The sequence below is a fragment of the Protopterus annectens genome, chromosome 3.part1, assembly GCF_019279795.1.
Source record: "Protopterus annectens isolate FY-2018-M chromosome 3.part1, PAN1.0, whole genome shotgun sequence".
NCBI lineage: Eukaryota > Metazoa > Chordata > Ceratodontiformes > Protopteridae > Protopterus > Protopterus annectens.
Window position 1 is genome coordinate 1,378,036,502 of NC_056732.1, and position 27,719 is coordinate 1,378,064,220.

Genomic DNA, 27,719 nt, shown 5'->3' on the forward strand with positions numbered 1-27,719 from the left:
CTGTCGGTTTTGTGCCTTGTTCAACGCCCAAACTATTTGTCGTCGGGCCCTTATTGTTGCTAAATACTTTTGCTTTTGATCTCCATATTCCAAAATGGCTTTGTTAAGCCATCCGTCCACCGATCTTCTGAAAAAACATAAGGCTAAAGACAGAGACAGACTGCACAGATCCAAAACTGCCGGCGCTTCCGTTAAGATAGTCGCCAGTTCACTGGTACTCAGTGAGGCACTTTTGTTGATGCCCACTTTGATGGATTCGCAGGCCACTACCGGGACGCGTTCACAGTCCGGTATGCCGCGAGACTCTTGACTATGGAACCTGCAGATGTCTCTACCTTGGATGGGTCCGGAGCTGCTATGCAGGCACTGGCTTCTGAGGATGTTCTTTGCATTACCGATATTTGGCATAAACCGACGACTTCTTTTACGTCTTCAGTTCTGTCTAAAACTACAGAGTTTCTAAGGCCAAGCATACGAGCTACGCCTAAAGAAACGACAACCCAAACTCAAGCACCTGCTTCCTTGCCACATTCTCAAATGCTGAAAATGGCAGAAGACCTGATTATGCTGATTAGGGGAAGACAGCCTTCCCCTGCTAAGTGAAAAAGAGACCTGTCCCCAGCAGTTTTAACTGACCAAGAGTCTGAAGACTCTGAGGATTCTGAATATAAAGACATGCCTTTATCTGCTTATGAGGATTCAGCTGCAGAGGAATCCATTCCCTCTGCTTCCCCTCCAGAGGATTTTTCTTTTGGTAAAACCCTACATATTTTGAGAGAGCATTATCACTGGGAATGCCAGGATTATCCTCAGTCCAAAAAGAGACTCAGAGAATTTTTAGATTTGCCATAACATAGACCTTTAGCTATCCCTCCTGTTCTGGATGTTGTGGATGATGTCTTTATGGAATCCAGTCGAACTCCTGATACTTTTACCCCCTGCTCCAAGGAAACCAGACAGGTACTAGAGTCCCTGACTCACAAATTTCTTTTCAAAAATCCTACTGCTGACCCAGAGGTAATTTCCCAAGGGCCTAAAGGTATAAAAGCAACTACAGCTAAGAATCACACCCCTTCGGACAGGGATTTCCGAGCCTTAGACGGGTTAAAAAAGTATACACCTCTGCAACTCTCGCCATTAGGGCATTGAATTGCCAGTTTCACATGCTGAAATACCAGCAACATATTATGGAACTTATTAAGCAAAAACTATCTACCTTTACAGACTGTGCAGAAAATAAAGAATTACAGGAGCTTATGCATTCTGCAAGACAAGTCAGCAAGCATATCTTGCAATGTGGGTTTGACACCCTAGAAGCATCTTGCAGGGCAGCAGTGACTGATTCTGTACTGAGAAGGTATGATTGGCTTAAGGAGCATACCTTGCCAGATCATGTCAAATCAAAATTACTAGACACTCCTTTGAACAAGGACAATCTGGCACCAAAGAAGAAGAGGTTCTAAAAAAGATGGAAGAAAAATCTAAGTCTATGCAGACAGTCAAAGATTTTTTGCAAGTGCAGCCTCCAAGATTCATCAGGCATTGCCCATTCAAACATTGGTCCTTTCCAGCCCCTCAAGGCCGTCTCAAACTAGACTCAGGGGAAACAGATCCCCATATTACAGTCTCAGGGTATGCAGAGATCTAAGCAATGGAGTACCTCCACTTCTAAAACAGGGAGTGCTAAGCCACCCCCATATGGAAAGAATTCACAATGACTTCTCAACTCCACTCCTCACCTCTGCCCAATTGCTCAAGCCCCTAGGATGAAAACTTGCCCACAATGCAAAAAACTGGACCTCCATCACCAAAGACCGATGGGTCCTCAGCATTGTATCCCAGGGATTCCAATTCTACTTCCACACACTGCCAACCCCAAAAGGGTTCCCAGACCTTCCTCCAAACCAGTGGGCAGAGGCACAAAACCAAGTTCAATCCCTGCTCTCCATAAGGGCAGTTTGACCTGTTCCTACAGAACAGATAGGTCAAGGGTTTTATTCCAGACTTTTCCTGGTACCCAGAAAAGAGGGCACTTGGCACCCAGTCCTACATCTTTCCATTCTAAACACCTTCCTGGTGGTACCAAAATTCAGAATGCTCACCCTTCAGCAGCTTCTTCCCATGCTGTCCAAAGATGCCTGGTTAGCAACACTAGTCCTAAAAGAAGCCTATCTGCACATCCCTGTCAGGGACTCATACAGGAAATACCTACGTTTTAGGGCAGGATCTATGCATTATCAGTTCTCCCCACTTCCCTTTGGCTTATCCACTGCTCCCAGTCTTCACAAAATGCCTGTCTCCAGACATTGCCTATTGCAGACAGAGAAAAATTCAAATATACCCTTACTTGGACGATTGCCTGATTCAGGCAGACAGTCAGGAAAAGCTGTTGCAGCACCTGACATTTGTAAAGAACCTTCTCATCTCCCTGGGGTACACTATCAATGAAAAGAAATCAAAACTAGTCCCCAGTCAAAAGATTGTATTCCTGGGAGCAAACTTGGACACAGCATCCCAGATGGTGTTCCTTACTCCTGAAAAACAAGCCTATCTAACAGACTACTTTGCTCAAATGGCCACCAGAACCCTGCTATCCACAAGGAAAATTCTGCAGGCTCTAGGGTTCATGACACCTTGCATTCTACTAATTCCATATGCCAGACGGCATATGAGGAAACTTCAATGGTACGTAAAAAGTCTTTGGTGCCAACATTCTCAGGACCTGGAAACAGTCATACCTATCATACCTTGTCTAAAGGACAGTGTTTCCTTGGTGGGCAGCAGCATGCAACCACAACAAGGGACTTCCCTTTACACAACCCCATGCCCCCCAGACCCTAACCACAGATGCATCAGACTATGCCTGGGGGGCTCATCTGGACAATAAGTGCATTCAGGGCCACTGGAGCCCAAATCAAATTCATCTGCACATCAACCAAAAAGAGATGCTAGCTGTTCAGCATGCTCAGACAGCTTTCAGATCCCTACTCTCACCAAGACCCCAGCTAATAAAAACAGACAACACGACAGTGATGTACATCAACAAGCAGGGGGGAACCCACTCTTACCCACTGCAGGCTAGCCATGACCCTGTGGAACATGGCCTTGGACATGCATATTCATCTGAAAACTCAATTCCGGCCAGGAAAACAAAACTCTCTGGCAGACGAGTTAAGCAGAAATCTCCTAGACCCACACGAGTGGCAATTAGACCACAGCACTTTCAGCCTTCTAACCCAGAAATGGGGGACCCCCGGAGGTGGACCTTTTTGTGTCCCCCTACAATCACCAGCTCAGCAAATTCTGCACCATGACATCTCATAGTAGGGCTTGGAAAGTGGATACCCTATCCTTCCAGTGGGTAAACCTCTCAATCAATGCATTTCCCCCCTGCCTCTTTTTAGAAGAATATTACTCAAGATAAGACAGGACAGACCAATGGCAATCCTGATTGCCCCAGACTGGCCACGCCAGCTCTGGTACCCACTACTGCACAGCCTGTCACTGGTGCCACAATGGCTCTTACCCCAGATCCCAACCTTCCTCACTCAGCAGGAGGGACAGATCTTGCATCCGTAACTGCAAACCCTGAACCTTGCAGCCTGGCTTATTCCTTGAATTCTCCCACAGTGACCAGCCTAAGCAAGCAGGTGCTGGGCATCATTCTTGAAGGCAAAAAACCTAGTACATGGAAATCCTATGCTGATAAGTGCAAAAGGTGTTGTTCCTGGATTCAGTCTAAAGGAGTGGACACAGCACTGCCTTCCTTGCCTCTAATCCTGGATTACCTAGCAGATCTACTCCCCAGAGGCCTATCCTTCTCTTCCATTAAAATCCATGCCTCTGCCATCTTGGCTCATTACAACACTGAGCCACCTCTATTCTCTCACCCTCTCATGAAACAGTTCCTGAGAGGGGCCAATAAACTAAGGCCACCAAGGAGAGCCCTCGCCCGTGCTTGGGACCTTAACTTTGTACTGGAAAAGCTCATGCTACTCCCCTTTGAGCCTGCATCATCTGCAGAGTTAAAATTCTTCTCTTGGAAAACAGCCTTACTTCTGGCCATCACTTCAGCTAGAAGAGTGTCTGAGCTACAAGCACTTATGGCTGTGGAACCCTTCATTATTTTTCATGCTGACAGGGTCTCCCTCAGGGCTAACCCTACCTTTATGCCTAAAGTGGTGTCCAGTGTAGCTCTCAACCAGTCTATCCATTTGCCAACCCTGTTCCCTAATTTTCAAAACAAAGGGAAAAGGATCCTGCACTCTTTAGACGTGCACAGACAGCTCAGATTCTACCTCGATAGGACTAAGCCCTTTAGGAAATCTGACCAGTTACTAGTCAGTTTTGCACCAGGGGCAGAGGGCAAGGGCATATCAAAACAGACCGTTTCCAAATGGATAGCACACTGTATCCATTTCTGTTACAAACACCATGGGAAGCCAACCCCTCAGGGGGTCAGAACGCATTCCACTAGGGCAACTTCTACCTCTGCAGCATTCCTCAGGGGAGTCCCTACCAGGAACATTCTGGAAGTTGCTACCTCGAGTTCTGTTCACACCTTCACCAAGTATTACCACCTGCCTATCTTTTCCAAATCCAGGGCGGGTTTTGCAACAGAAGTCCTGCAGGGCATACTGGCCATCCCCAACTCGTCGTGACTGCCACCACCCATTCTTCAGCTTTGAGAATCAACTGAAGTGTGATGACTTGAACAGTGAAACACGAAGAACATAGTACAGTTGTGTACACTTACCATAAATGTAGATGTTCAAATCTATTCACTGTTGCAGTCCTGGATGTTCTTCGTGTTTCACTGTTGCAGTCATTACATTTGGGTTAACTGCTTGCAGTAGCCCTCATTCGGCCTGATTAACAAAGTCTTGGGTCCTGTGTCGGAAGCTGTCCCTTCTTCCATGTCGCCAGGGGTATAAAATATGCAGCCGATGTCATTACACCAGTCTTTCTTGCCGTGCGGTGCCCGAAGCAGAAGCAGTTCGCAAGTGCCGGTCGGCCGACTCCTGAAATTTTAGTTTTCGAGTTTCAGAACTGAAGTCTTCAACTAAAGCTAAGTACTCCATTGGGGAAACCTTTTCTTGCTCCTTACCGTTGTCAGTAAAAGTTAATAATTGCATTACTTGTGGAAAGCAAATACCTCACAAAGATTTTAATTCGTACTGTATTCTGCCTGGGCCCTGACCATGACATTCCTTGCTGTCAGTTTTGTGCTTTATTTAATTGGCGCACTATCTGACATCGGTATATTTTTGCCTCTAAATATTTCGGTTCTCGGTTTAATTGTCCAGAAATGTCGATTAGCCATCCAACTACCAGGATTTCAAAAAAATGCAAAGATAAAGACAGAGACAGGCCGCCTAGGTCCAATGCTGCCGACGACGCTTCTCCTAAGCCAGTCGCCAGTTCGCCGGTACTCAGTGAGGTGCTTTCGCAGCCCCTGATACCCACTACTTCTGATTCGCAGGCCTCTACTGAGACTCTGCGTCGGATGCTGTCCCTTCTTCCATAACGACAGGTCGTCAGGGGTATAAAATATGCCACGAGATGCTTCAACTGTGGAACCTGCGGATGTCTCTACCTTGGATGGGTCCGGAGCCACTGTGCAGGCACCGGCTTCTGAAGGTGTATTCAGGCCTATGGACTTGCATATTAAACCAATGCCTCCTTCTTCATTTAGGCCTAAATCTCGAACCATGCCTAAGAAACTGATGCCTAGGCCACATGCTCAGGCCTCTATGCCTAAAAAACAAATAATAAAAATGGCTGAAGATCTTATAACTTTAATCAGGGGAAGCCAACCTCCCCCTTCAAAGAGACCTAGGACTGAAGTTGTTTATGAATCTTCTGACCGGGATTCTGATTTTTCTGATTCTTCTGATGATCTGGATTTGCCTTTATCTACTTATGAGGATTCTGATGCAGAGGACTCTATTCCCTCTGCTTCCCCTCCAGAGGATTTCTCTTTTGGTGAACCCTTACATACTCTAAGGGAGCATTTCCTCTGGGAAAGCCAGGATTTTTCTGATTCAAAAAAGAGGCTTAGGGATGTCTTACTCCTGCCTCAGCATAGGCCTTTAGCTATACCTCCTGTACTAGACATTGTTGATGATGCCTTTTCGGAATCTAGTTTGGCCCCTGATTCTTTGCCTCCTGCTCCCAGAAAACCTGACAGATATTACAGGGTTCCTGATTCACACAAGTTTCTTTTTAAAAATCCTATTGCGGCTCCAGAGACTATTTCACAGGGACCCAAGGGCATTAAGGCTTCTACTGCTAAAAATCCTACCCATTCTGATAGAGACGCCAGGGCGCTGCAACCTTAGCCATTAGGGCTTTAAACTGCCAGTTTCTTATGTTAAAGTATCAACAGCATGTTATTGGGTTGCTTAAACAGAAAATGATGTTGATTCCTGACTGTGCTGAAAATAAAGAATTACAGGATTTCATGCATTCTGCTGAACAGGTTGGTAAACATACTTTGCAATGTGGATTTGATTCATTAGAGGCCTCTTGCAGGGCTGCTGTTACTGGGTCTGTGCTCAGAAGGCATGCTTGGCTTAAGGAGCAATCTTTGCCTGATCATGTTAAAGCTAAACTGTTGGATGCTCCCTTAAATCAGGACCGCCTGTTTGGCAACAAAGCTGAGGAAGTTCTTAAAAAGATGGAAGATAAAGCTAAATCTATGCAAACTGTTAAAGATTTCTTGCAAGTTCAGCCTCCTAGATTTAGTAGGCATTGGCCCTCTAAGAATTGGTCCTTTCCAGCCCCTTCTAGGTCTTCTCAAGCCAAACCCAAACACAGCAAAACCCCCAGATTTCAGTCCCAGGGGACACACAAGACTAAGCAGTGGGGGATTTCCGCACCCAAATCTGGGAGTAGTAAGACTCCCCCCCCTATGGAAAACTGTCTCAATGACTTGCTTTTAAAACTTCCAAGCACTTCCCAACTGAATGCTCCTCTAGGTGGAAAGATTGGTCTGCAGGCCAAAAACTGGGAACTCATTACCCAGGACAAATGGGTTTTAAATATAGTGTCCCAAGGATACAGATTTCACTTGCACATGTTACCAACACCAAGCGGGTGGCCAGATCCTTAGGGCTGTGCAGGTATGCTTCTTTTATCAGGGAGTCTTGCAGAACATACCTACTCTTCAAAGCAGGCTACATGCATTATCAGTTCTCTGCACTGCCCTTTGGCTTATCTACTGTGCCCAGGGTATTCACAAAGTGCCTAGCTCCAGTCATTGCATTTTGCAGGCAAAGAAATATTCAAATATACCCATACCTGGACGATTGTCTAATTCAGGAAGAAAGCCAGGACATACATTTGAATCATCTGGCCTTTGTTCAAAGGGTGCTGACTTGTCTGGGGTACACCGTAAATGAAAAGAAATCACACCTAGTACCCTGTCAACAAGTTATATTCCTGGGAGCAAGCTTGAATACAACTTCCCAGATGGCTTTTCTCACGTCAGAGAAACAGATTAATTTGACAACCCACTTCAAACAAGTGGCCACAAAAACCCAGCTATCTGCAAGGCAAATACTGCAAGCCTTGGGGTTCATGGTCTCATGCATTCTTCTAGTTCCATATGCAAGGCTGCATATGAGGAAACTACAGTGGTATCTCAAAAGCCAATGGTGTCAACATTCACAGGATCTAGAAGCAATGATTCCTATCATACCTTGCCTATGCCTAGAGTTCCTTTGGTGTGCAGAGGCCTGCCACCATACCAGGGGACTACCATTCACACTACCCCCTGCCGCCCAAACCTTAACAGCAGATGTATCAGACTATGCATGGGGGGGCTCACCTGGCAGGAAAGTGCATTCAGGGCAAATGGAACCCAAGTCAAATGCACCTGCACATAAATCAAAAGGAAATGTTAGTAATACAGAATGCTCTGACAGCCTTCAAAGACCGCATTCTTCCAGGACAACTAATGGTAAAGATGGACAACACCACTGTCATGTGGTACATAAACAAGCAGGGGCGTACACAGTCTTACCCCCTCTGAGACTAGCCATGGCATTGTGGAACGCAGCCTTGAGCTACCAAGTGAATCTAAAAGCTCAGTTCCTGCCAGGAAAACTAAATACACTGGCAGACAGACTAAGCAGAAACCTCATGGACCCACATGAGTGGAAACTGGAACCAAGGATTTTCAACATATTGGCAAGCAAGTGGGGGAGCCCAGATATAGACCTGTTTGCCTCCCCCCAGAAGCTAGCTTGGAAAGTGGATGCTCTGTCCTTCAGCTGGAAAAACCTATCAGTTTATGCCTTTCCTCCTCTGCCTCTGCTCTTCAATGTACTACTAAAGATCAAACAGGACAAGCCAAGGACGATTTTAATTGCACCAGACTGGCCACGCCAACACTGGTACCCCCTCTTGTGCAGTGTGTCACGCTTGGCCCCATGGCACCTGTCTCAGACTTCTTCCCTGTTGTCTCAGCAGGAGAACCAGATTCTGCACCCTCAGCTGCAAACCCTGAACCTAGCAGCCTGGCCAATTACCTAATCTGTCCTTTACCATCCCTCAGTAAGTCAGTGATGGATATCATTTTAGAGGCAAGGAGTACTAGAAAATCTTATGCTGCAAAATGGAAAAGATTTTGTGCCTGGAATCAATCTCAAGGGATGAGTGCAGCAGTGTCCAATTTACCTTAGATTCTACAATACTTGACTGAGATGCTTCATAAGGGCTTGCCCTTTTCCTTCATCAGAATTCATGCCTCAGCCATTTCAGCTCATTACAGTACAGAGCCTCCCCTCTTCTCTCACCCACTGCTCAAGCAGTTCCTCAGAGGGGCCAAAAATTTGAGACCACCCAGGAGAGCTCCAACTCCAGCCTGGGACCTTAACTTTGTCTTGGAAAAACTCACTCTTCCTCCTATCGAGCCAGCTGCTACTGCAGATTTAAAATTCCTTTCCTGGAAAACAGCTTTCCTTTTAGCAATCACTTCTGCAAGAAGGGTATCTGAATTACAGACCTTTATGGCAGTGGAGCCTTTTAATCATCTTTCATGCGGACAGGGCGTCCCTCAGAACCAATCCCTCCTTCATGCCCAAGATGATATCCAGTGTGGCTCTTAATCAGCCATTCATTTGCCTACCTTCTTTCTTTACGCACAAAACAAAGGGGAACTGATACTGCAATCCTTAGATGTGCATTTACTTGAACAGGACTAAACCTCAAAGGAAATCTGAAAAACTGCTGGTGACATTTGCTGCAGGGACAGAGGGGAAAGCTATTTCAAAGCAAACCATTTCAAAATGGATAGGCCCCTGCATTCATTTCTGCTATAAGCACCATGGAAAACCTATCCCACAGGGCATCGGACCCCATTCAGCCAGGGCTGCATCTACCTCCACAGCTTTTCTTAGGGTCGTTCCTACCAGGGTCATCCTAGAAGCTGCTACCTGGAGTTCTGTACATACAATTTTCTCTAAATCCAGAGCTGGCTTTGCCACTGCAGTCTTGCTGGGTCTTATAGCTGGTCTTAATTCTATTTAAATTCCTCCTCCCAACCTTAGCTTTGGTAATCTACTCAAATGTAATGACTGCAACAGTGAAACATGAAGAACATAGTACAGTTGTGTAGACTTGCCATAAATGTAGATGTTCGAGTGTATTCACTGTTGCAGTCCTGGTTACCCTCCCTCCAGCCCCCTTTCTTCTTTTGGCTATACCTCTACTGTCCCTTACTATGCTCAGAAAGCTTTTTGGTGTATTTGCTTTTTTGTTGGAGGTGTATCCTTTTAATTATAGATTTAATTGCTTCCCACTAGGGGGCACCTGACATCTGGGGCAAGAAAAACGTATGTAATGGTGTCGGCTGCATGTTTTTTATCCCTGACGACCTGACGTCATGGAAGAAGGGACAACATCCGACGCAGGACCCAAGACTTTGTTAATCAGGCTGACTGAGGGCTTCTGCAAGCAGATAACCCAAATGAAATGACTGCAATAGTGAATACACTCAAACATCTACATTTATGGCAAGTGTACATAACTGTACTTTTCCCACCCTCCAGTCCCCTTGTCTCTCTCTCTCTCTCTCTCCCCCCTTCTCTGTCTCTATTACTCACCCTTTACAGGGCTATTGGTATTTACTTTTTACTGGTGGTGTATTTTTTCCACCATAACTTAGCTCCTTATTTGGGGGGCTCCTGACATTTGGGGCAAGACAAAATGATGTAATGGCATCGGCGGCCTATTTTTATACCCTTGACAACCTGACGTCAGTCCTGGAGCGACAGTAACCGACGCAGAAATACTAAATCTCTGGTATTCAGGCCAACTGAGGGCTACCTGCAGGCAGATAAATCAAGTGTGATGACTGCAACCGTGAATACACTCGAGCATCTACATTTATGGTAAGTGTGCACAACTGTACTTTTTGCTTTCTCCTTTGGATGAAGTACACCATATTAAATCTCTTTTTCTTTCCCATGTCCATATTTCTTCTTTAGATGTCTCCTGCTCTTCCTGCTTCTCCTTACTTTGTGGACTTGCTCCATCTTGCTGTGATGTGACCTGTGTTAGACCTTCTACACCAAATCCTTCACTTCGCAGGCACTCCATAACTTCAACTTCTATTTTTTTTACCTTCTACTTTACTAATCTTGTTTCTACATTCCCTTTTGTGATACTATTTTCTTTATTGTAAAATTTTCCATATCTGGTTGCCTTTGCCTGTATTTCTCTTTGAATATGTTTGGGGCTGCCTTCTTTATATTGATTAGTTTGGCTTTCTCCTTTCCATAAATATTGCACCATATCAAATCTGTCTTTCCTTCCCGTGTCCATATTTCTTTTATATACTTTTCAAAAATGTCTAGGTTTTTCTGTGGTACTGTCCCAGTGTGATGTGAGGTAGGAAAGTGTTTTGAACAAGAAGTTCACCTTTCTGATTCCGTATTTAACCAAAATCTCTGTCTGAGGAAGCTACTTTACAGCTGCCACAGAGAAACTCATAAGAGTCTCGATCTTCAAACTTTGCTGTAAATGGTACTGCATCATGCAGTTTTTCCTTCAGACTAATTTTGAACTGTATCTGTATTCAAGAGGTGATCTGTTGCATTGCCTTCTTCCCCATTATTTACCCATAGACATTCATTTGTAGATGAACCAACGTGGACCGGCAATGCAGACTGATTCATTCTACCTAGCACCATATGTTTTAAATTCCAGAATTTCCAGATACGGAACTGTTGGTCATCTCTTCCTTACCTAACTGCTTTGTTCTGAAATGTTGCACAGGTTCCATAATTCTTGCTATCTCAGTTTGGTTCCCATGGTATCTGGAACAGCCACAGCTGTCATGGTACTTTCTGTCTTTGTGTGGTTTCCTTGATCTCTTGAAAAGCCTCTTAAATTCACCATGCCACTGGCAAAGAATTGATGCATCCACCTTTGCTACCTGTGACCTGAGCTTGGGGACAGAAGTAGTGCACTGGAAAGGTTGGCTGGCACAATAGAAATAGGCAGCCAACAGCCAATTCTCCTATCCTGGGAGGGGGCATTGGCTTTAGCATGGTCTGCATGTCCTCTGATGGAAACCAGGAAACTTGTAGGCTCCCGTCTGTGAAAGAGGAATTACATATCCATCTCATAATATATGGTGCATGCATCATAAGCAGTGATGTCCCTGCATATGCCTGCCTCACAGTAGGGATTTTGTCAGGCCAGTTGCAGCATATTGGCTCCTAATGCCCTTTCACCTCTTCCATCTGAGTTCTTACTTCCTAACCCTAAATCTGAATAATCAAATTACTCAGCTCCACCAAGACTTTAGGCGGTGTGTTCGGTGAAGAGATGCATCTGTAATTGTTCAGAAAGTATCAGTTAAAGTACTCCAGGGCCAGGTGGGAGAAAGAGAGTCCCTACAAAAAGAAAAGCTAATGGGATTCCAAAGCCAAAGAGAATTTACAAATTCTTCTACAAAGAACTCTGAGCATAAGTATGCATTTCTAAGAGAGGCTTTTGAATGCTTTTTGAGATACATGAAAGGAAGTTTTCCCTCTCTGTATTTTTTGGGAAACCTTTATTATCATTTTAAAAATGTAGTGGAAAGGTAAATTTGGAATGTGGGAGGGAAAATGAGACCTCAGATAGGTAAACATTATCTGTTTTCTAAATCCGATTATAGACGAGATCAATTCTGTTGTGTTGCAAATGGTCATATGTTGAATTTTAACAGTGTAAATGATAACTAGACAGTCCATCATTTTAATATATTGAAAGACGAAATATCACTGATATAGTTGCTCGGACTTTTTTTTGCCTTTTTATTCCTAATTACTCCTATGGATAAATTGCTATATCCAAGCCCATATGACACATTTATTTGCCACTGCTAAAAGGTACAGTCAGGGGTCTTGCCCATCTGGAATATCTCCAGTAATGATACTCCCAGTAATCTCATCTCCAGAGAGACTAACAGGCTTTGATCTGAGATTACTAGATTGACCATTTCCAGGCTAAATAATATACCATGTCTGTTTTTCCTTCCTTTTTCTTTATTAATAATCCATCTTTTTCATTTTTGCTAGATTAAATCTGTCATTCAAATATCTCTCAGGAGTTTGCTGTATAATCTTGTTATGAGATTGTAGGGTAATGATATGTTTTCTTTATATTAACTCTATGGCTAGTAATAAAAGTACTTCCCATTGCTACTCCATGTATTTCTTGTTTTGTTCTTTTACATTCTCTTAGTACACAGATGCATATTTATATATTCATCTAGCCATAGATAACCAGTATCTTGGTTGTACTCAGTTTCACCTCATGTGCCTTCAGGTTTTCATTCTAATCTCATATCATTCATTGAAGTTCCTTTTCAGAGTCAGGCTGTAGTGCTACATCATCCGCATACAGCTGCTTTGTTGATCTTTCCCTTCCAACTGGCTTGCTGCTGTAGTCCATCACTAGTATGAACAGGAATGGATTCAGAGCTGAACCCCTTTGCAAATACACTCCATTTCATTACCTCTGTGTGAGTCCAGGTGCTATTTATACTTGCCATTGGTTTGTTGTGCAAAGCCTGCACTCATTACCAGTCACCAGTAGTGTACCACAGGGTTCTGTGCTGGGCCCCTTACTGTTTGGAATTTATTTCTCAGAAGTCCAGGCAAACGTGGACAGCCTGTGGCTTACCATGTTCGATGACAGTTGCAAATTGGGAGCAATCATTCAGTTCCTCCAGCAGTGTTAATGTAATGCAGACAGGGTTAACGCAGACAAATGATTGGTGACAAAGCCACTGATTAAAGCTGAATGCAAGAAAATGCATTATTATTCCCTTTAGGAAAGCTGACATCCCTGCTAATCATATTATAAACAGCACCCCCCCTCCAAGTGTAGACCCAGTGATGTGTGACCTGGGTACTTGGGTTGATAGCAATCTGAACTTTGACAACCACACATCCGTAGTATTAAGGAAATCCTACTATGTGGCACATCTTATAAGTAAAGGCATTGCATCTAGATTTAAGGATGTTATAATTCCATTATACTTGGCCCTCATCATGCCAGTAATTGAGTACATTGCTTTCTTTCACGTTGACCTTACCAGACACCCGCAGTAATTGGAGAGACCACAGAGGTTTTATTACCAAGAAATTACAGGGTGCACAAAACAAGTCTTGCGTGGAAAGACTGAAAGCCCATTTGCTGTATTCTGTCTCCTACAGGTTGCTAAGGGGTGACATGTGCCTGGCCCTGATGGAAATGCTACACATTTAGAATTCAAACTGCACGAGGGTCACTCGATCCAGGGATCTTAACCTAACCTGTGACGTGAACAGGTCATGCTGGAGAGACAGATACATCTCCCAGAGACTGCCACTTCTCTGGAAGAAGCTTCCATATTTACGGGAAACAGAGCCCATCCCTGACACTCTTCAAAAGCAACCTAGATTAGTGGATGAGTGACTACAAATTCACTCCTGGGATAGTGCCCTTGTCCCTCCTGGACACAGGAAGTCATTATTAACTACCATAAACCCTTACCTCTCCAAACTTCACTCACCTAACCACCGACAGTTGGGGCAACTCATGATAAATTTGGCTAGGCTTGTAAGGACTCCAGGGCTGTGAGCCTAGTAACCTTGTATGAGCCTATAAGGAATGTCCAGTTGGACTGTCTTCTCATCTCAAACTTCTTCTCTACTGTCTGCGTCATTGAAGACATCTGGTAGGTTTTGTTGCATCCTGATCTGAATCAGAACTGCCCATCACTCATCTTACTTTTCATTTCTCTGTGTATTCATTTATCAGTCACCTTCTCCTCTGTACTGTCCCCATTTATGAATATGCCCTTTGTTCTTGTGCACTGGCACTAGAATGCTTATCCTGCTGTCGTCTGGGATACACCTCTCTATCCATGCTGTAAAGAGTACCCTCATGAGCTGTTTCTCCCCGTAATGTACCCAAAATCTTGATCATATCTGCTGTGACTTCATCTGAGGTTGTCAGTTTCCCTGATTTCAGTTTCCTTTGTGCATTTTGTATGTCTTCTAGGCAAGATGTTTCTTCCTCTTTCTTCATGTGATGTAGCTCTACCAGCATTCCTTGATATCATTTTCACTGTAGAGAGAGTGTTGCCAGTATCCTGATGAATGACATCTGTTGACTGCGTTATTTGTCTTTCTATCATTGGCTTGCAACCTGATAGAGCTTCTATGTGCCATCTTCTGAGACTCCTTACAGAAGCTGGAAGATGTTCTGTGATGCCTTGTTCTTTACTATTGTGACTCTTATAGTAGCATCTTTGTTAGCTAGCCAGTATTCCATACTATAGTGGCCTATCTTGTCTGTCTACTACTGTTCAGGGCACTTCTTATTTCTGATGATGACTTCTTGTTTGTCTGGATTCCACCAAAAGCTTTCCTTGTGTACCTTTTCCCCCACACCTGGCTTGACCACAGATCTGTTTTGTCATCTTTACCTATACAGGTTTGACATACTGACATTCTTCTTCTTCTCCACATATTTCCTCTTCTTTCTGATGTGCTATAGCTATGAGTACTTCTTTGAACTCCTGTGCATTCACACCATATAGATTCTATGTCATTAGCCTAGATTCTGTTGATCTTAGAGCCTTATATAACCATTGCTTTCAGCTGATTGTATCCAACAGCAGTTTATGCAAGGGGCTAACCTTTTCACTAGTGTCAGCAAATATTGTAATACCTGAGAACCTGCTTAGAAGGAGCTATGGTTAACTGTGCCAAATTCCTCTAATAAGCCAAGTGCCAACAACATTGCTGTGATCATATGTATTCTATTGCGTCAAAGACAGCTATGTCATCAGTTCCATAGTGAGTTGTGGGGGTTGATATAATGATAAACCTAGCAGTGCATGCTTGTTTCTAACATTTTAGGAAAAGGACAGCTGTAAAAAGATTGGTTGACAGTTTATGAGCACAGATGAAGGGACCACCTTTGTTCAAAGGTTTTATTATCGATGACTGCTAGAGTTTGGAAGCACTTTGTTCAAGTATGCATAAGTTTATCAGAACTGAGAAAGGTAAAGAGGTGAATAGGACATTCTTCTGAAAAAAATATTTGGTAGGAAATAAATAAGCAGTTACTAGGCATGTTTTTAACTTTACAAAAACTTTTTAAGGCTAATCTGGGCAATTTGAAGAGTGGGAGAAGATATGAGCATGTTCCTAATGGGTATTAAATTGCTCAGCTGTTTCAGCAGCACTCGTGGTAAAGAGAGTGTTGTTTTTAATTTTCTTTTGTTGTGCTGTATTGTAATGTGGTCTTGGTATGATTCCTGGGGTCTTTAAAGAGGTAAAGAGTCTTAAAAGTGCAGTGCAAGTGTGTGTGTCTGTGTCTGTGCGTCTCTGTGTGTGTGTGTTTGTGTGTGTGTGTGTGTGTACCCTGCACACTGTCTTGCACTCTTGGCTGAGGTTGAAATTGAAGTGCGCGAGTTCAGAAAGATAAAACTGATCTTTTTTTTAAACAATAAACATCTTTATTAAATGATCATGTTATGACATAGACCATATTACATTTATGTAAGTGAAAACAAACATAAACAATCTCAGTTGCACATTGAAATACATTCCAAATTGTGCCGACACAACTGTAGCTGCAAACATCATACATCACTTTTAACATATCCAGTCATTGTTAGTCAGCCATTACATAGCTCATTCAAATCCTGCCTTCTTTTAAACCTTGTTCCTCCTCTACATGTATAGATGCCACATTACCCTTTTTTTCCAATGTAATGTGATCCTACCCTTTTCTAAATATCCCAGTTCCAGTTCTTTTGTCTCTGTTACTATCTTTGCTGTTTCTAATAAAGTTGGTTTAGACTTTGCTTTCCATTTTCCAGTAATAGCTTTTTTTGGCAGCCATCATAGTTAGACTCAGCAAGGTTTTGCTATGTCTAGGCAATTCCGATTTTGTATCATAGGTCAAAAAAACTTTTCCCTAGTTGCTCCAATTTGCTCACTCAGCATCTCTGACAGAGCAATCTGCAGGGAATCTTTAAAGTCTGCCAACTCACTACATTTCCAGAAAATGTTCAAGTTACTTCTTTCTTCCCCATCACACCTCCAACATTTCCTGTCTACCTGAGGAAAAATTCTTTGAAGTCTGCTTGGGGTATAAAATACCTATGTAAATACTTTCAGGCAAAGATCCTAAACTTTCTAGATTTTATTGCATGTTTGGGAGACATACGTATATCCCCCATTTTTCCTTGTGCATTGCTTATCTAATCTCTCTTCCCAATCCTTCCTAACCGCCTCTGATTGGTTCTTATAGTTATCATGCAATATTGTATATGCTCTTCTAATTATTCTTTTATTAATGGCAACTTCTGTTCTAGATTCTATTAAAAACTCTACCAGTGCTGGTCTTTTGTTTAGGACCACCCCCTTTTTTTCTCTTTGCCTGTTCTCTGATTTCAATCCGTGATATGGAAGGCAATCTGTAGCCTACAGTCCAAATAAGTTCTTGGCTTCTTCCCATTTTGTTACCTTTCCCTCTCTAGTTAGTTGTTCCCAATATCTTGGTTCCTTTGCCAGTTTTCTTCAATATATTCCAGCCCCCCCTTGCCTATTGTCTGTATCTCTAATTGCAGTCATCCTATCAGCAGAATCTCCTTTCTTCATTCCATGTTGACTTAGTTCTTGGAAGACCTTCTGCTACTTTCTTAATATAATATTCTGTATGATTATTGTTGTTCTCCTTAAAGATAAAACTGATGATGTTATGTGATCCTATCTCGCCTACATTCAGTACTGATGGGCTCAGAGCCGATCCCTCGGCTCCGACTCGGCACGCTATGCTATAGAGCGAGGCCTCTTATTGGCTGAGCTATTTCTTATCCCAGGATGTACCACCACTAATCCCCCAGATCTCGTTTGCCGCTTACAAGCTAGGACGTGGTCTCAAACTTGGCTGGGCTAAGTACTGTTTTATTCAAAGTTTCCTGTCAGGAATTTTGCTATTTTGAACCCAAAAGCTGTTTTAACAGCTATTGTTGTTGTACGAGTGTGTTTGGAAAATTTTTGTTGAGAAAATTGTGTTTTTTGTTTAAGGGAAGGTTTCCCGTTTAAGTTAAAGGGGCCTTCCCCTATTCTTATCTAGCGTTTTTGTTTTTTCCAGGAGGTCAAGTACCTGCTTAAGTTAGAGGGTCTTGACCCTCATTTTCAGTGATTATTGTACTGTTCGCTGTAAATTTTTCTGACATTGTGTTTGTCTTAAAAAAAAAAAAAAAAGATTATTAGTTTCACTTCTTTGTGGTAAAACCTTCTCAACAGCTACTTTATCTGGTTTTCTTAGTGTTGCTCAGCATGTCTAAGGAACATAGACCCTCTGGGTTTAAAAAGTGCGCGAGGTGTGGTTACAAAATGTCGATAACGGACGACCACTCCTCGTGCGTTTATTGTTTAGGCGCCAAGCACCTACAGGAGTCCTGTAGCGTGTGTCACGCCTTTTCTTCTAGAGTCCTCCAGGAGAGGAAGAATAAATTATTATTAAAGGGACTGATTAAGCCCTCCTTCGAGGAGGCCTTATCTTCATCTTCCTCTCCGACCAAGAAGAAAAAAGCGTCGGCTCCGACCAGTCTGTCGGAACCGACTACCAAAAAACCTAGGCAGGCTTCGCCATCGGCTCCACGGACTTCGGAGCCGAGGGCGGAACGGTCTGCCTTGATGCCTCCAGTCTCGACCCCTCTGGTTTCGGAGCCGAGGACTGGGGCATCGAGAGGCGGGTCACCTTCATCGGCTCCACTGATTTTGGAGCCGATGAGGGTTGCCGGCTCAGACTCTTCCTCTTCGGCGCCGAAGTCCTCCTCGGCACCGAGGGAAATTGTTTTGCGGTCTCCCTCGGAACCGATAGTAGTCGAATCCATTCGGAGCCGGTCCCCTAGTCCTATGGAGCCGATGGAGAAGTCGGTTCGGACCCGATTGGTGTCATCTAGATCCTCCAAGATGTCTGATTCGGACATCGACAGGGTGCTCCTAAGACTTTTCCAGTCTCCGGTGTTTCAAAAGTTAGTTTCGGCTCCAGCCCATTCGGCTTCGGAGCCGATGGTCCACCCTGTTACTATGGTTCCTCCTCCAACAGCCTCAGCACCGTTGGAGCCGGTGCTGGTGGAGCCGATGGAGGTTTTCGGGTCGGGCCCGACCCTTACTACAACTCCGGCTCTTGAGTCGGAGTTTGGTACACGGACTTCTTCTGTCGGCCCCGGGGGGGACGCTTCGGGACTGATGTTTTCGGTCCCAAGCCTTCCTCTCGGTACGTCGGCTGCGGGGGTGCCGTCTACCGTTGTGGCCACGGAGGTGGGACCTTCCCAGGATTTTGGTGGTCCCGCCTTCAGGGCCATGAGGAGTGTGTTAGCCAAATCTTCTTTGGCTACCTCCACGGTCTCCCCAGCTCCTTCCCTGCATACTGAGACTGGGTCTTTGGCAGTCCGCCTGTCCTTAGACAGTGGAGCCCCGGGGCCTGAGGTTACCCCCACTGGGGGTTCCCCTCCTCCTGGAGATCCCTCTGAAGCTTCTTCGGAGGAACCCCCCAGGAAAAGATTGTGCAAGAGGAAGCACGTTGACTCCCCTGATGAGTCTCTCACATCAGACACTGATCTTGATGATGCAGAGGGGTCCCCGAAGTCGTCCTCAGATGATGTCTCCTTTGCAGACATCCTGGAAGCCCTTAAACAACGAGGCGGCTGGCAATCCAAACCCCCTTCTGCTGATGAGTCGGTGTTCCTTAAGGCCTTCGGGGCTCAGCCCTCTGCCTCCTGGGTGTCTCCGCCCTTCGACGAGTTCCTGGATTTGATCTGTCGAAGGGCGTGGGAACACCCAGACTCTGTGGAACCGGTGCCTGCTCGTCCTAATAAGTTCTGTCAGCACCCCCGGAAAAAGAGTTTCTGACGAAAGGTGTGGCTGTAGATGCTTTGGTGGTGGCATCTGCTACTCAGCAAGATGTAGCAGAGGCTTCGACGTCCGTCCATCCTCCTAATAAGGAGTCTAGGAGCATGGATTGGTACGGCAAGCGCACCCTAAGTTCAGCGGCCTTTACATTAAGGTCCCTGAACTATCTCACGCACTTTACCAGATTTCAGAGGGATCTGATTAAAGAACTTTCAGATACCCTCTTGGGTAACCTGCCTGAGCAGCTGGCCCAGACGGTTGGCTCTCAGCTGGCTACGCTGTCGTCCATATCAAACTCGTCCATGAGGCTCATTTCTTATGCGGCCAAAGGGGCGAGTAGAGTGGCGGGTACAGGCATTGCTCTACGGAGACAAGCCTGGCTCCACCTGTGTCATTTTGCGGAGGCCTTTAAGTCTTCCTTTGCCGACGCCCCCTTTGATGGGTCCTCTTTGTTTGGACCCAAGGTGAAGGACACACTGACCCGATGCGAGCAAGAAGGTAAGACTTTGACTGCCGTAGGGGCATGATTTTCCACTCCCTTTCGGCCTTACCCCAAGGCTAAAAGAGGAGGGAAAATGTGGTTCCGTAGATCTCAGAAGTCGTACCCCTCACAGCAGGACGATCCCCCTTCTAGAGGCGGGGAGGGGGAAATTCTTCTGGAAGATGCCGTCCCAGAGGCAGCAGAGGCCCTCGCAACACTGGAGACCGCGAGTCCTTTCGTGGTTCTTCAGCCTTTCACAGTCCCTGAGGGATTGCCCGACTGTGCAGCTCCGGAGCCAGTCGGGGGTCGTTTTTGGAGGCACCTAAAAGCCTGGGAAGGTATCACTCAGGACCGATGGGTGCTTCAAATTATCGCCGGAGGTTACGCCATCCCTTTTTCTCACTCTCCACCTCAGTCCAAAAAAATCCCGGACCCGACACCCAGTCAACGGGAAACTGCAGCCTCAGAAGTTTCAAAGCTGCTGCAAAAAGGAGTCATTCAACCGGTCCCCGCAGACCAGATCGGATTAGGGACTTACTCAAGATTCTTTTTGGTGCCAAAAAAGACCGGGGACTTGAGGCCCATTTTGGATCTCAGCATTCTAAACCATTCAGTCAAAAAGTCCAAGTTCCGAATGGTCACCGTACAATCCATTCTCCCTCTGCTGGAGAAAGGTGTTTGGATGTGCTCCATAGATCTCAAGGACGCTTATTACCATATCATGGTACATCAAGCGTCCAGGAGACATCTGCGCTTCAGCCTAGGAGGCAGTCATTTTCAGTTCCGCGTGCTGCCCTTTGGTCTCACCACAGCCCCCAGGGTGTTCACCAAATGTTTGGCGGTCGTGACTGCTCACCTGAGAAGTCTAGGATTCCAGGTGTTTCCGTATCTAGACGACTGGCTCCTAACTGCCATCTCCAAGCATCTACTATTGCGGAGCCTACAAGCCACGATATCACTGGGCTATTCCCTTGGAATCACCTTCAATTGGCCAAAGTCTGTGTTGCTGCCATCTCAATGCATAAGATTCATTGGAGTAGAGATAGACTCAAACCGAATGCGGGTCTATCTACCTACAGACAGGATACAAACCATACAGGCTCAAGTTCGAGCCTTACTTCCCAGATCCAAAGCCCCAGCCAGAATGGTCCTGCAGCTATTGGGATCCATGTCTGCCACGGTTCTTCTAGTTCCCCTAGCAAGGTTGCATATGAGAATTCTCCAGTGGCTTCTTTCTACTCAGTGGTCCTTTCAGGATCTCCCTCTCAGTCACCTCATATGGATCACGGAAACCTGCAAATGGGACCTTCGCTGGTGGCTGGTGCCCTCCAATCTGGATCAGGGATGACCCTTTGTTCCACCTCCTCCTGTGGCCACTTTGACTACGGACACCTCCCAGATGGGGTGGGGGGGGCATTCCCTGGGCAGGTCAGTCCAAGGCAAATGGCATTCGGAAGAGACCCTACTTCATATCAACATCCTAGAAATGAGGGCGGTGCTTCTGTCCCTTCAAGCCCTTCACGATTATCTCCCTCAGGGCGTAATTGCCGTTCAATCCGACAACATGTCAGTTGTCTGGTATCTGAACAAACAGGGAGGGACCAGATCCTACCCCCTTTGCAGAGAGGCCATGAGGGTTTGGGAATGGGCAGTGTCGACCAAATGCTTTCTAGTGGCGACTCATATCCTGGGCAAGTCCAATGTGATAGCCGACAGACTAAGCAGAACTATCCTCTCTCCACACGAGTGGTCTCTGAACATTACAGTTGCAAATCAGATTTTCAGCAAATGGGGAGTTCCGTGTTGCGACCTCTTCGCGACTCCTCTGAATGCGAAATGCAAAAAGTTCTTCTCCCTCACCCCGGCTCTGGGGAAGAGCCCTATGGACGCACTAGCCCGTCCGTGGCCCACCGGCTTGCTATATGCTTTTCCTCCAGTTCCTCTCCTTCCCAGGGTGATCCAAAAGGCGTCTCTCTTTGGGAGCAAAATGATCTTAGTTGCTCCTTACTGGCCTCGTCAGGTATGGTTCCCCTATCTTCGGAAATATGCACTGGAAGGTCCATGGTTCCTGGATCAGATCCCAGACCTATTGGTTCATCAGTCGGGACTATTCCACCAGTCCCTACACACCTTAAAATTGACGGCCTGGCTCCTCCTCTTCCGACTATAGTCAGGAATCATACCTTGGATCCGGAAGTTGTACACATTTTATCCTCGGCCCACAAGTCTGCTTCAAAGAAATTGTATTCTAGCAAATGGAAAAGATTTGCTATTTGGGCTCAACTCCGGAGTCTGGACCCCATCACTATTCCCGTATCAGAAGTACTGAAATTTCTAACTTCCCTTTTCAATCAAGGTTCTTCAGTCTCAACCATCAAGGTTCAATTGGCAGCTATTTCCAATTTTCACGAATCTATAAACCCACCTTTAATGAGCAACAGATTGTGTAAGACCTTCTTGAAAAGTGCTGCGCTTTTAAGACCTCCGATTTCTCATCCTGCTCCTCCATGGGATCTCGATGTGGTGTTACGCGCCTTAACTTCCTCCCCCTTCGAACCGGCAGCAACATGGGATTTAAAATTTCTATCGTGGAAAACTGCCTTTCTGGTGGCGATTACTTCTGCCAGAAGGGTTTCAGAGCTTCAAGCTTTGTCTGTAAAACCTCCGTACTTGGTTTTTCACAAAGATAGAGTATCTCTCAGGCCAAATCCATCATTTGTCCCTAAAGTTTGTTCCAGTTTCTGCTTACAACAGTCATTAGAACTTCCAGTCTTCTTTCCGAAGTATTCTAACAAAGCGGAATACATATTCCACACATTAGATGTCCACAGGCAATTGTGTTTTTATTTAGATAGGACCAAACAGACAAGGAAAACAGATCAGTTGTTTGTGTCCTTTTCGGACAATAAATTGGGCAAAGCCATCACAAAGGTCACTATTGCCAAATGGATCAGGGAATGTATTACTCTAGCTTATTCTTCTTCTAATATAGAGCTTACCACCTCTGTCAGCTCATTCTACAAGAGCTATGGCTACTTCAATAGCATTCCATTCTAAGCTTGCCATTAGTGATATTTGTGCTGCGGCTACGTGGTCCTCCCCGCACACCTTCATTTCTCATTACAAATTGGATGTGGCATCTAGAGGACGAGCTTCATTTGGTTCCACAGTGCTCAGGAGTGTTTTCCAGTGAGCCACCCAGGATTTAGGTGCTAGGGACGCTGTCCCATCAGTACTGAATGTAGGCGAGATAGGATCACATAACATCTTTTAGTTATGTACTTACCATAACTTTAGATGTTTGGGATCCATCTCGCCTACATTCCTAATAACCCACCCTCCTTCCCCCTTCCTTGGAGATCAGAGGATATCAGAAGGTCCGAATCCTGTTGTTTCATCTTGAAACATCTGGCAATGTTATATAAACAAGTTGTGTATGTGTGCATGAATGCGGACAAACAAGATCTGGGGGATTAGTGGTGGTGCATCCTGGGATAAGAAATAGCTCAGCCAATAAGAGGCCTCGCTCTATAGCATAGCGTGCCGAGTCGGAGCCGAGGGATCGGCTCCGAGCCCATCAGTACTGAATGTAGGCGAGATGGATCCCAAACATCTAAAGTTATGGTAAGTACATAACTCAAAGTTCATCTCCTTTGTTTCAGAAACACTGGAATGGCCTTAGGGGGTCATTTGCTTATATCTCATGGAGCTCCACTACAGGAGGTTTAATATGTATGTGTGTGTGTATATATATGTGTGAATATATATATATATATATATATATATATATATATATATACATATATATATACACACACACACACACACATATATATAATGTATATAAAGTGTGTGTGTGTGTCTGTAACTGCACAGAATTGTTGCAGTGTTCTCTAAGGACTGGGCATCCTTCAGGATTAATCAGTATTTATTTTTGAAAGTTGTGTCAGTCCTTAAGCTAGTCTCCCTGTCCCCTTTCTAAGGGGAGGAACTAGGGTAGAAGGAGCCCTTTTAACTAGCTTGCACTATTGGCTAAGGTTGAGTTTGAAGTGAGTGCATGAGTTCAGGAAGATGGAACAGATTTTCATCTCTTTTGTTTGAGAGAGAGAGAAGAGCCAACTTTTTCTAAGAAAACCCCCTCCAAGTACATTAGTGGTTGTGTTATCATTTGCCTGTTGGGATATCCTGCTTTTAAAGGACAGTCATTCAGTACCATGGCTGCTTCCAGTAATTTATTTAAAAATGTCTGCATTGCGGATATTTGTGACATAGCTATTTAGTCATTAGTTCACCCTGTCACCAAGCTGCTATGTGAAAGAAGCACAAGGCCCACAATTTCTAGCCCCGCAGCTTCAACCTCGTAAATAGAGTTAGGATTCAAAATAACAAATGTTGAAAATTGCTTCAACCACAACATGGGGTTGCACATCCACTCCCCTCTTACTTATGTATATATATATATATATATATATATATATATATATATATATATATATATATATATATATATATACTACCTTTAAGATCACTAAATTTCAGAATACAGGGAATGTTTTGAGATATCTTAGTCTAAATGTTTATTAGCGTATATGTGTCAGGAGTTGCACTTTACTGTTTATAGTTGTTGGATTTGTAGTTACAGAGCTGGCACTTCTGCCTTTCTCCTTTCCCAAGTTTTCTTCTTTCTGATGCCATAATTCAGCTTTCCTTTGGTACTTTCTTTCTTCAAGACTTCATAGCCTTTACATCTTGGGTGTCTTGGGGCTCCGGCCTTTGACTTGAGATGCTACCCAGCTATAGAACCTACAGAGTGTTTCATTTTTGTTTTATTTTTTTGGATAACCAGTGAAGTGGGATGGCCTAAAGACCACTTTTAACCGTGATTCAACCCAAAGGGATAGAAAGGTCTCTGATGTCAGTTGTGTATACTTACAACATTAGTTGGTCTGTAAGGGGATTGTTTTGAATAGGTCCTAACTATCCTATCACTCTCCCGATGATTGGTCAGCCACTCCTCCAGTCATAGCTGTTGCAGCTTCCTGTAAGTCGGTCAAGTATATATTTGCGCATCCTTATTCAGTCTAGGTGTCCTTCATTGTACTATTTGATTTGAAGGAGTGTGATCATTCAGAGGTTGGGGGAGTGAACTAACACACATAGATAGGAGCTTATTATGACCTTTTGAAATCACAAAATAAGCCTATGAATGTCGAACCTTTAAACCAAAAATAAAATTTGCTAAACCTAAGTGGAAAAGGAATGTCATAATCATGGGCCAATCAAAGAATGCTGCTTCACAGATCAACTGTGTACTGTAAAAACATGCCTCTTATTTTTTTTCGTAGCTGTTTTGTCAGATTGTGATGTGTCACTTTCCAGAGCTTTTTGCTGCCAGGTATTGCACATTTATAAATGTAATAAAACTAGTAATGTGGTTGCATCTTACAGTTATGCATAAAAATTGTTATTCTGTTAGATCATATTTCACTTTTGGTACTTCTTTTTTCACCACATACTATATACAGTTGGTCAAAACATGAGCAAGAGGTGGGGGAACTGGCTCAGAGACTTGGATTTCAGCATGTCTCTCTCTCGTCAGAGGTCATGCCAATGGTACGAATGGTACCTCGTGGCTACACAGCTTGTGCAGATGCTTACCTGACTCCATGCATTAAACGTTATCTGACTGGCTTCCGCGCAGGTTTCAAGGATGTGCTGAAAGTAAGAGTCTTGTTATGGTAATGTAGTAGGATTTTTTTAAAATCAATTCTTGTAGTAGAAGAATTTGAAAAAAAATTCTTATCTCTGTTTTTTTTCCTTTGTTTGTTTTCTTTAACTCAACTTAAACTTAAAGGCATGTGTATTCTAGCATAAAGAGGAGTTACCTAAATTTTGAAACTAAAAACAACCAGCGTAAAGTAGCTTGTTAACCTCTAGGAATACATTTTGTTACAAGAATACACATTACCTTGTTTGGCACTTTATGTCTTGAGGCAAACCATGTTAAGTATAGGAGCAAAGTTCTAACACATTATCTGCTATGTTTGAACTCTCTTTAAGACTTTACAAAATGCCAAGAAAGGTCAGAAAAACTGTCCTTTCAAGCACAAGCTGCATACCTGCAGAAATACCTTTTAGTCACAATGGGAACTTTTTGTTTCTCATTTGCCAATTTCTCAGGGAACTTTTTGTTTCTCGTTTGCCAATTCCTCAGGTATTAACAACATTTTATACTGAAGAATATATGCACATCACATTCTTTGTAGTGCATAAACTGTTTTGTTTGAACTTTAGCATAATTAATTCCTGAATGTCATGAGCTGAACAAACATGTTATCATAATAAATGTTAATTTGAACAGTTAGATCATTCATCTTGTCACTGTTTTATGCTTTTTGTAACAATATAAATCAGATACACACACCGTTAAGTGTAGCTGAGGAAAAGTAAATTATGATTTCATTCTGGGATCCTCCTTGTTTGAACTGCAATTGGACATATCTCCTTTGCTGTCTTCATTTCAGCAGTTTTATTTGCAGCTGTCATGCTTGGAGGAGCTCATGCTTATTGCCATCAAACACCCTGACATCAACTTGAGACCAAGAAAGCAAGCAGCATCAGCCACCAGTTCTTTTTTGGGTACTTACGTATTATCGCAACCAGATTTTTGCGGTTGCGAATTTAGTCCCATGTCTGAGACAGCAGGTCTATTAAGCTGGAAAAAGGAGTGTTAGTAAATAAGTGAAATTGTGGCACACATGATTTTGAGGCAGGGAGAGGACTAACTGCCAAATTTTGGAGTCCTGACCAGCGTGTCTCACTTTGCCAGTGAACTACATACTGCTGCATGCGGCACATGGCAAATCCTGCCTTCCTGATTACAAGCGCGACATAGGCTACATTAATCGGGAATATACCATCCTTATGTTCAAGGCTAGTACTCAGATTTTATTTTAGTCATCTGAAAGATTTTGACCTGCTATCTCTGTGTTTTTGTCCCCCGTACAAACTTTCAGGTTGTAAGGTTTTACTTTTTCTGAAACAGTCTTTCGTGTTTCTGCATTTTCACATGAAAATTTCACACCCCCCGGAGTGTCATGCTTTGTGTGATGTGTATGTTTAATAATAACTGAGTCACGTCTGTAGGCGTTACCTTTCTCCCCCTTTTTTGGATGGTGTGTGAACTGTCAGTTGCTTTTTACCTCTTTTGGGCTGCTAGTTCTGGGGAAGGGAATATATGCTGCAGATGCGGCTCTGCTGTGTTGCGTGCACACATAACAGGACTTGGAAAAGCACTACGACTGACATGATGTCAGGAAACGGCATAGGTTCAAACAAGCAGTAATTTTTCAAGTACTACACTATTCCTACCTCAGCAAATTTTTTTTGCAGATAACATTCCCTGTGTGATTCTGCATACATTTCTGGTTACAGTCACACACTGGGAAGCAAGCCGTATTATCGCAAAAATCTGGTTGCGATAATACATAAGTACCCTTTTTTGTTACTGGCAGAATTTGGATCTTTGTTCTGATATTTCTGATGGAAAAATTCTTGTTACATTCAGTACTTAAGCAGAAGCCATCAAACTGCATATGCGGCTTCCAGATAATGATGCAAGGCCCACACCAGTACTGTCTGTATTGTCTGGGTGAGAGAGTGCTGAATGACGAGTGGACCAGAGATTGCAAGTTATCAGCAGTTTATTGCACACCAACATAAATCCATCTGCATGCACATCCAAGGCTTACTGAGTATCCCCCCCACATGCTGCCTTAACTACAGCGGCTGTCAAGGTACAAAGCAACAGA

General features: G+C 44.1%; 1 protein-coding gene across 1 annotated transcript in view; it reads left to right on the forward strand.

Annotated features, from left to right (window-relative positions):
• OPLAH (5-oxoprolinase, ATP-hydrolysing) overlaps window positions 1-27,719 on the forward strand; it is a 1,902,532-nt gene that overhangs the window by 496,813 nt on the left and 1,378,000 nt on the right. The window contains exon 6 of the mRNA XM_044067415.1: window positions 25,434-25,629. Within this exon, the coding sequence (XP_043923350.1) occupies window positions 25,434-25,629 (196 nt within the window). The remainder of the gene's footprint in view (window positions 1-25,433; window positions 25,630-27,719) is intronic.